General features: G+C 52.4%; 1 protein-coding gene across 1 annotated transcript; it reads right to left on the bottom strand.

The window, feature by feature from the left end:
* Nucleotides 1-7,374: 7,374 nt before the first annotated feature.
* On the bottom strand, nucleotides 7,375-9,064 carry LOC100303687 (interleukin-4). The gene is given in 4 exon segments (NM_001303181.1): nucleotides 7,375-7,485; nucleotides 7,950-8,063; nucleotides 8,379-8,429; nucleotides 8,921-9,064. Coding segments are annotated over 4 exon segments (420 nt in total).
* Between the last annotated feature and the right edge of the window lie 850 nt (nucleotides 9,065-9,914).

Genomic DNA, 9,914 nt, shown 5'->3' with positions numbered 1-9,914 from the left:
GCCAAGCACTGGGCTCTCTCACGAGAGCTGCAGGCAGGGCAGCATGAGAGTGGGTTCAGCAAGACTGCAACTAAGATCAGGACTGGAAAATTGTCCCATGGAGCAGCACCACTGCTGGCAGGATTCTGAGCTGCCCTGGAAACTGGAGAGTCTGAGCAGGAGCCACTTCACTGAACTGTAGGCAGTGCTGTGTGTGGTCCTGCCTTGTGTGTGTGTGCACTGAACAGCTGCTACTGATGAGCAGAAGGCTTCTCATCCTGCCACTGTTTTCCTTGAGCTACAGTGCAGGCCTGGTGCACTCTACATAGCGTGAAGTTGCTACCTGCAGAAATGTTTCCTTTGCGTTGCATTTCTTCTGGAAGATATCTCAGCCTGCTCATGCAGCAGGTAACAGGTTTTCTGTGGTCTGCTAACTCTGCAGCTTCCCTGAGTATTCTGACTCAGTTGATGCACAAACCAAACTCTTCAGTCCTGGGACTTTCCAAGGCACTCTCCTACGCAATGCCAAAATTGCAGACTGATAGATTCCTAAGTACCTGTGAGGCTGTCCTCTGCTATTGGGGAAAGCCTGACCACCACCACAGCTTTGAGTTGTCCCTTCCATGGGTTGCTTTTGCTACGCTCTCTCCCTGTTCTTTCAGCTGCAGCCTCTTTACTCCTGGGCCACCTAGGGCTATGCCACAGCATAAAGTGAGGGGGGAATCAAATATATACACTTGCTAGGGACTTGCTCATCCCATACTCATTACAGCCCTCCCATTTCTCTAGCTTTAGCCACACGATTCTGTGAAGTGTGGGCACTGCTTGTGGCCTGGCTTGTCTTAAGCTGTTTCTAAGCAAAGATTCACTCCTTGCAGGTCCATTTCCAGCAGAGCCCTCCCACTGTGCCAGTGCAGTCTGAACTCTATTCGCCTCACCAGCACAGTTTTCTTGCAACTTACACTGCAAATCTGCTCCCATCTTTCCTATACACACAGTCAGCAAATTTACTCAAAATATATATATATATTTATTTAAAGAATCATTATAAATAATCTTTGGAAATACAGTATCAATATAATAATTATGAAGAAAAGAATTTCTCTTTTACTAGTTGTTGGAGCAATCTATGTAGGTCGCTGAGGAACTTCTCCATTGAAGTAGTGTTGCCTGCTGTCACAGGACATGGTGCCTGCAACAGAAGATAGAAAATTGTTGGCCCAGTGCCCTGGTTTTCCTGCATGGGCTTGGCTGAGAGGAGAACTGGGCAGTGCATGGCTGCGAAGTGCTGAGCAACGTGCCCAGAGTCTGTGTGTCTTCAAAGAAATTGAGTTGTTGGTAAGCAGCAGAACCCCAGTGTGCTGCAGTGCATCCACCTGCGTGCGGTGCCATGGGGCTGAGGGCAGTGGGCTGTCCTGGGGCCAGGCAGAGCCTTACCTTGAGGGAGGTGCTGTTCAGGAGCTGACGCACATTGAGGAAGAGGCCCTGCAGGTTCTTGTGGCAGTGCTGGCTCTCCAAAATAATTGCAGAAGCTTCACATAAGAGCTCAGTTCTGTTCTTTGTCTGCAAGAAAACGCACGTGGCTGTTTAAGAGACTGCTCTGCTCAGCTTCTTGAGTGGGTTAGAACAGCACAACCAGTGCACTTCTGGTTTAAGGGGTAGGTGGCTCAGCCTCCCCCAATTCCTCTGTCCCCGGGTGCAGCTGGCTCAGCTCAGCCACATCAGCTCTGGGCCTGGGCTTTGTGCAGCTGCAGCTCTGCAAATCCTCAGCCCCGATGAGGTGAGAAGAAAAGCATCCACAGTGGTGAGGAAATCATTCTGTTGCTTTCCTAGTAGAACGTGCTGCCTTCCTGATGCTGCCTGTCTTGGGAAACGTGGCGAGAAGGTGGGAGCTGTACCTGCTCCTGTTCCTTCAGCTTGCACCTCGAATGCCTCCAGTAAGCAGCTGGCCCAGGTCTGCAGCTGTCAGACACTTGCCCAAACCCTGCTCCCTTCTCCCTCTGCCCAGGGACCCAGCTCTGCTCCCTGCTTTGTGCCTGCAGGGGGCCCTTTCTGTGAAAACAGGAACTCTGGGGCTGGGCTCTCGCCATAGGCAGCAATTCTGAGAGCAGAAAGAGGCTTTATTATCTGCCATTGAATCTTCTGCTAACTGAAGAGCCTTCCTCCAGATAAAGGGCTAAAGAGGGATAGCACACCTAACGGTGCCTGAGACACAGCACCGTCAATGAGTGTGGGTGTCTGAGAGTGACACGGGGCTCCAAGGCAAAGGAAGAAGTTCCTCTCTTCCTTTCTGAAAACCCCACACAAACAAGCTCTGTGCTGCTGAAGCACACGCTCAACACTGTGCTCCCTGTGGCCCTTTTGGCTGTAGAAGAGCCCAAGTGGTGACGGTACCCCACAGGCTCCTCATCCCATGCAGCTCCCACTTCAGACTCCATCCTGCTCTCCCAGCACCTCCCGCAGCCCTCTCTCAGCTCTTGATCTGGCTTTCCTCTTACCTTACTGCCTTCAAAGATATCTGTCACGTTCATCTTGCCACAGGAAACCTTGAGAGAAACAGAAGAGAGGAGCCATTTAGGGAGATCGATACCAGTCTGTCTGCAGGTGTTGTTCAGACACACGGACTGCATGGACATCTCAATGCAGCTCAGCCCCCCTGGCCCAGTGCTGTGCTCCATACCTCTTTCTGCATGTCCTTCACTATCCGGATGCTCTCCTTCAGCAGCACTGGGTGCTGTGAGTGCAGCGTGCACACAGCCCCAGGGCCGGCCAGCAGCACCAGCAGTGCTAGCAGAGTGGGCAGTGAGGAGCTCATGGCTTCTATGGCACACCTGTCTGTGCTTTTCTGGGTGAAACATCTCAATTTATGGCTTTAAAATTGCTGAAACGGAGGGAAAAAACTGATTTTTTCCCTTATCTGCACTTTCCAAAGTTGCTCATATCCATTTAGGAGAACAGGTCTTTTTTGTAGAAGTCAAGATTTTCTTCTGATCTCGCATTACGTTTCAACGTAGGAAATTTCCACCGTTCAGATAACGGTGGTAGGAGGCAGATGGTGCAAAAAGAAAAGTCCGTGCAGCTTTCTGCTTCTTTGTTTCTCCGTATCCCAGGACTTTCTCTCCCCGTGAGGTTTGGGTGCCGTGAGCCACACTGAGGACCGCAGATGCGACCGCGCACAGATAACAGAGCAAAGCTGCTTTTTTCCCTCCAAATATCCTCCAAGCGCTTCCATCGCTCGCCTCTCCTGTCATTTGAATATCTCCAAATCATGCAAAGCACCCTTGATGTGCACACAGTTTGGTCTAGGTCGTTATCTCCACCTGCACGGGGAGAAACAGAAAGCACTGGGTCAGCATGGGGCACCGGGACCTCCTGACCTGCAGAGCTGTGACGGAGCTGAGAGACACAGAATCATAGCTTGGTTTGGGCTGGAAAGGACCTCTAAAGGCCACCTGCGGGTGACTTTTAGTCACTCCACAGTGAGCATCCCCAGCTCTGCCAGTGCTCAGAGCCCCCAGTCTGACCTGTGCTGTCTGCAGGGATGGGCGGCACCGCTTCTCTGGGCAGCCAGTGCCTCACCACCTTTGGCACGAAGAACTTCTTCCTTGTAACCAGTCTAAATCTCCCCTCTTTAATTAGAAAGAACTTCTCCTTGTCCTGTCCCAACAGACCCTGCTAAAGAGTCTGTGCCCTCCTTTCCCCCAGCCCCTTTAGGTCCTGACAGGCCACAGCGAGCTCACCCCAGAGTCATCTCTTCCCCAGTTCTCTCAGGCCCTGTGACACCCACCAGGACATGGGGACACGTGGCTTCATGGCTCTGCCCCAGCAACACAGAGCCAGGGATGCCACGTCCTGCCCTGGCACTGCCCTGGGAGGTGACAACACCGGTGCTGGTGGCATCACTGCAGGAAATAATGCTGAGAAATAAGCTGAGCTGGGAAACTTCGGAGTTTTGTAATAACTAATAGGTATTTTTCTAACTCAAATAGCAACTTGCCATCAGATGCTTGATAAGAGTCTGCGAGCTCCCCATTAATTTAGGAACAGCCAGACTAAGTTTGTTTGTCTAATTACGCCCTGGCTGAAGGCAGCGCTGCTGACTCAGAAGGAACCTCTGTGAGGGATCAGCAAGGGGAGCACCGTGCTGCTCCCTGCGGGCACAGACAGCTCAGCTGCCAGCAGTGCAAGGGGATGGGGTGGCACGGGGTGGGCATCCTGAAGGCTGTTCGAGGGGCAGCAGCAGCAGACACAGCGTTTCCTGCAGTGCTCACGGTGGAAAGCTCTAGAACTGGAGTTGATGAAAAGAAAAACGCCAAATTAACAGAAAAATGTAACCTTTGAGCTACTTGGGCTGAATCACTGTGGAAAACCACATCAGTGAGTGATGGGCAAAGTGCAGGGCAGGTCAGACTCCTGCACGTCTTCCCAAGGGTGGCACGCAGCAGGGATGGCGCTGCTGCCTGTGGCCACAGTGTGGCCCCATCGTGCCCTTCAGGGCCAGAGGTCCCAGAGCCCAGCTGTGCTCCTGGGAAGCTCCCCAAGCTCAGCCCACCTCTGCTGCAGGCCTTGGCTCCAGCCCTTCCCCATCCCACTCACCTGCCCTGTCCTCAGTGCTTTGGGGACCTGCCTTAATTATCTCTACTCACAAGAGTGTGTTAATTGATGGTCAATTTGCACACCTGTGTGCCGTTGCTCCTCTCTCCTCCTGCACTGCTCTCATCCTGCAGGGATGAACTCACTGCCATTCCCATGGAAGTGCTGCCAGCTGCTCCTCTGCCCACAGTGTGGCTGGAAGCATCCCACACCATGGGGACTGTGGTTACCAGAAATGCCAACACCAGTGTCCCCATGGCCTCACAGTGTGGCACAGCCACCAGCTCAGAATCACTGAAGTGTAGGAGTTGGAAGAAAACTCTTGAGATCACCTCTCAGGTCCCCTACAGCAGTTGCACAGAACAGCATCCAGGCAGGTGTGAGTAACTCCAGAGGGGAGTCATCGTTTCCCCCGTGCCTCTGAGCTCTGCCACCTCACAGCGTGGAAGTTCTTTATGTTCAGATGGAGCTCTCTGGGCTTCAGTTTGTTCCCACTGCCCCTTATCCTGTCACGGGGTACCACCAAACACAGCCCTGCCCCGTCCTCCTAATGCCCTTCAGATACTGATCAGTACTGAGCAGATCCCCTCTTGGTTCTCCCTCCCCAGGGCTCTCATCCTGTCCCCATCAGGAGGTGCTCCAGGCCCCCATCTCTGCACTCTGGGCTCTCCAGCAGCTCCCCATCTGCCTGCAGCTGAGAGCCTCACACTGTGTGCAGTGCTCCAGATGTGCCCTCCTCAGGGCAGAGCAGAGGGGAGGAGACCCTCCATTGCCTGCTGGCCACACACTTTGTGATGCACCTCAGAGCACCACTGTCCTTCTTGGCCACCAGGGCACACTGCTGGCTCGTGGGCCAGCATTCATCAAATGTTCATTAACCCTTTATCAACCAGGACACTGGTGGCCTTCTTAGCCATGAGAGCATACTGCACTGTTGGCCACCAGGATGCTCAGGTCTTTCTCCACAGATCTTAACTTTCCCCTTTAATCTTTAGCCCAAAGGAAGGGTTGTGGTTTATCCATAAATCAATGCCAAGGCTGCAGCTGGCCCCCATTACACACATGCATCAGTGGTTGGCCTGCTCCCTGTCAGCACACAAGCATCCCCAGCCCTGTGCCAACAGCACCTGAAAGGCAGCACGAGGTGATGGAGCAGCAGCATTCAGTGAGATCCTGGTTAGTGCTGTAATGGCAGTAGGACCAGTCTCAGATAGGTGCAATGGGAATGTATTACCCCAAAAAAAACAAAAACAACCAAACAAAAAGACACAAACAAACAAAAAAAACCACAACAACCTCACCTGTATCCAAAGAAGGAGGCTCACAGGAAGATTCCACAAAGGAGAGATCCCCAACAAGAGATCCTTCCCTGGCCATCAGCCCTCAAATGAGGACTGAGAGGGGCTGAGCCAGCCTCCACCCTTTCTGGATTGCCTTCACCTGTGCTCCCAGGGCTGACCAGGTCCTTTCCCAGGTGCTCAATCAGTGGTGCAGGCCAAAACTCAGCAATTCCCATACAAGTGCTTTATTGCATAACATTTCTACAACATCAGTGCAAAGTCACAAACAAAAAAAACAGAATACTAACATCCAAATATGGAATGATTTGAATATATTAACTCTGACATCATACAAATACTTTAAATACAGAGAAGAATAATAAATTATCCATCAGCATACATTCATTTGTTGTCGCGGAAAGGCAATTAATCAGGCACTAACGGTTCCCTGGAAGTGAGGTAGCAGTATTTTAAATATGACCGTTTTCCACAGCATTACTATCATATAAGTTAAAAACAAAGCATCTGAACGCTGTCTTTTTCCTTTCATTTGGGCCTGAGCTGAAGAAAAGCACACAACAGATGCTTCCACCAGCCCAGACTTCTTGAATCTTTAGATTGTGCAGTAAAAAAATAAGTTATTTAAATAAAACATAATAAATAATCTCTAGAAGTATGATGCCCGTGAGCATCTATTGGATCCAGTTACCGTGCAGACTCTCCTAACATTGCTATTAATAACTTAGAAGCACATAGACACTGAAAGTTAAAGCACCGTGCCGGCCGTGCTGCCTCCTGTCCCTGCTGCTGCTGCGATCTCATGAGCACTGCAGTGGGGCCTCCGTGCAGAGCTGTGCCTCAGCCTAGATCTTGATCTTGTTAGGATGAGAAGCCTCCCCTCATTAGAGGAACAGGAAGCAGATAATTTGGTTTTGGTTTTGCTTGTCTCTGCATTGGGAGGTGAATGAGTTAAAGAACTGTGTTGAAATCTGCTTTGGGAATACCCAGCACTGGGGATAGGGGACTTGTGTCCCCGGCGTCCCCCTGCACATGGGACCCATTGCAGCACTTGGTTATGGGGTGCAGAGAGCTTAGCCTCAGCCAGAGAGGTTCTGGGATGGGATAGGGGATGGGGATGAAGGTGGGGATGGGGATGGAGATGGAGGTGAGGAGGGGGATGGAGATGAGTATGGGGATGCAGATGGAGATGATGGAGATGGAGATGGAGATGGAGATGGAGATGGAGATGGAGATGGAAATGGAGATGGGGATGGGGATGAGTATGGGGATGGAGATGGGATGGAGTTTGGGATGGGATGAGAATAGGGATGGAGATGGGGATGGGGATGTTCCCTTTGCCATAGAGGACAGCCAGGGCCGGGTGCTCCTGAGCATTTAGGACTGAGTTGGGTTTGGGTTCAGAGCTGGGGAAGTGCACGCTGTGAAGAGCTCAGAACTGTGAAGAGCTGTAGAACCAATCTCTCAGTGCGGGGGCCGCAGGGTGGAGGCGGTGGGGTGGGCTTCAGTTTGTAGCCGTGGCTGTGTTCCGCCGGTACAGCGCCTGGGTGAAGTTCCCCAGCGTTGGCAAGAAGTTCCGCAGGTAGATCTCGTTGTCGGTGCTCAGCTGGCAGCTCTGGGAAAGGAGAAACATAAATGTAAGCACACAGCAGGGCTTAGAAGTTTGTAGCCAATGGAGCAGGAAAAGCAAGCGGTCCCATGGCATTTGTCCCCCTGGACCTCATGGCCATGGGGTGAGGTGTCCAGGGGGCTGGGGAAAAACACCCAGCTACACTCCTGCAAGCATAGAAATGTGGAGATGTGGCACCTGGGGATGTGGGCATGGTGGGGATGGGCTGGGGTTGGACTTGATGATCATTCATTTCTAACCTTAATGGTTCTATGATTAAGCATCTTCCCTGCTGAATCTATGATTCAGCATCTTCCCCCCATGATGAACCATCCTGCGGTGTGGGAATGGCTGCAGCCCCCAGAAGGAGATGCAGGGGTGGCTGCGATGCCACTGCGTGGGGTGCAATGCGCAGGGCTGGGGATGCTGGAGCTGCTGGGGATGAAGGCATCGCCCTGCCCCATGCTTACCATCTGGCCGTGCAGGCTCTGCAGACTGGTGATGAGGGGCTCGTAGTCCTTCTTGCAGCGGGTCACCTTGGTCAGCACTGTGGCAGCCTGGCACAGCAGTTCCTGCTCCGACAGCTGTGAACATGAACGTGAGTGTCAGCACCACAGCACTGCCTTCACACCATGCTGCCCACCCGAATGCTCAGGGCTGGTGGGAGTCCTCCCAGGGACTTCCTAAACCCTCGGCTGCACTGTGCTGTGTAGGCAGCAACGGCACCCATGGATGCTGGGCAACAGCCCAGCCCTTTTTGTTATAAGGCAGGGAGATCCCTCCCACTCTGTGAGTACCAAACTGAGCTCTGTGTTCTGTGCACAGTGATGGCAAGTGCTCTGGTTATGGTTATATCAAATAAAAGTGTGTTTTCCACATATCTCTAAATTTTCTTTTACCTTCCGATCCGTGAAAGCCACCTGTGCCACTCTGGTGTCATTGCAAGGGACCTGGGGAGGTGACAGAAGCAAGAGCTGTAGTTAGCAGACTGCACTCCCACAGTGGCACCGCCCACAGCCAACCAGCAGTGGGTGAGGAGCAGCTGTCAATTGCAGAGCCCTGCCAACCACTGCCTGGAGATGCAGTGTCTTCATCCCACAGTGCAGGGACACTGCATCAATGGGCCCCAGGTGCTGCCATTGTCACCCAGCGCTGCTTGTATGTCCCTGCCACCGGCTGCCTATGGCCACCCCAAGCAGCACTCCACGTGGGCTGTGGCATTTTGCAGCTTTTTTCAGCAATGCCCATGTGTCAGCCCTGTCCTAGCTGAGCAGCAAGGGGAAGAGCTGCACCCTCCAGATGTCACCCCATGGGGAGAGGAGATGCCAGAAGAGGGCCAGGGTTGTGCACTGCACTGACTGCCAACAGCTAGAGATGCTCAGTCAGTTGTGCCAGCTAATGGCCATTGCTGAGGAAAAGCCATGAGCTCTCTGGTCCTTACCTGCTCTCCTTTGTTGAGCTGCTGGATGCTTCGAGTGATGTCCGACAGCTTCATCTTGGGCATGGAGCTCGTCGGCAGCGGTGTGGAGGCAATGAGCTCTGCCAGACAGAGGAGAGCAAGGGCAGCCTTCAGTGTGCGGTGCATCCTGGCTCTGCCACCTGGTTTGCTCTGAGGGCTTCAGTGCTTTACTGCTGGCACTGACATGATTTTATAGCACCGACCCAGCAGCATCATCCCATCCGATACCAAATATAGGTTCTTCCTGTGCTGTTGAGAGGGCAGCAGGGCCCTGCTCCCCAAAGAAGGGATTATGTAATGGTGACAGCAAAGACTTTTTGCCCTTAACCAACTTTATGTGCTATTCCCCTACCATGCAGATTTTAATCACCTTATTGATGGATTCAGAGATACTGAAATGGGAAGTCTAGAATTTCTGCTTGGCACCACAGGATCCCAGTGCAGCACCACAGCGTGTGCCATGAATGCCATGAATGTGAGCAACAGCTGTGGGGTGAAACAAAGCCAGGCAATGGGCTCACGACCCAAACCTTTCCTTCTCTTGTTCATAGAAAAAGCAAAGAGGAGCACAGGAGGACCCACTGTGGATATGTGCAGCCAGATGCATTGGTGGGCTCTCCTGCCATGGGATTTTGCACAACACTGTGGGATTGCTTGAATGCTGGTGTATTTTCCTCCCATGTGTTTGGGAACGGGGCAGTGAAGGGCACTGCTTCTGTGGGCACTCCAACCACTGGCATGGGGACCTCACTGCCATGTGTGTCCCCAGGGGTGATCCCATGGATGAGCCCACAATTGCTGTGGCAATGGGCATCATGAGGATCACCACAGCGCCTCAGAGAAGGTGCGATGAACAGCTGCAGATGGAGAGAGGTAGGTGAATCCAGAGCCAGGAAGAATTCACAGCACTTGGCCATAAAGGCAGCAGAGCCCCTGAGCTAAAGTAGTCCAAATCAGATTTGCAAGGAAAGAAAAC

The sequence above is a fragment of the Meleagris gallopavo genome, chromosome 15, assembly GCF_000146605.3.
Source record: "Meleagris gallopavo isolate NT-WF06-2002-E0010 breed Aviagen turkey brand Nicholas breeding stock chromosome 15, Turkey_5.1, whole genome shotgun sequence".
In the NCBI taxonomy this organism is placed as follows: Eukaryota; Metazoa; Chordata; class Aves; order Galliformes; family Phasianidae; genus Meleagris; species Meleagris gallopavo.
Note: the sequence above shows the minus strand (reverse complement) of the source record. Positions and strands in the feature narration are given on the sequence as shown.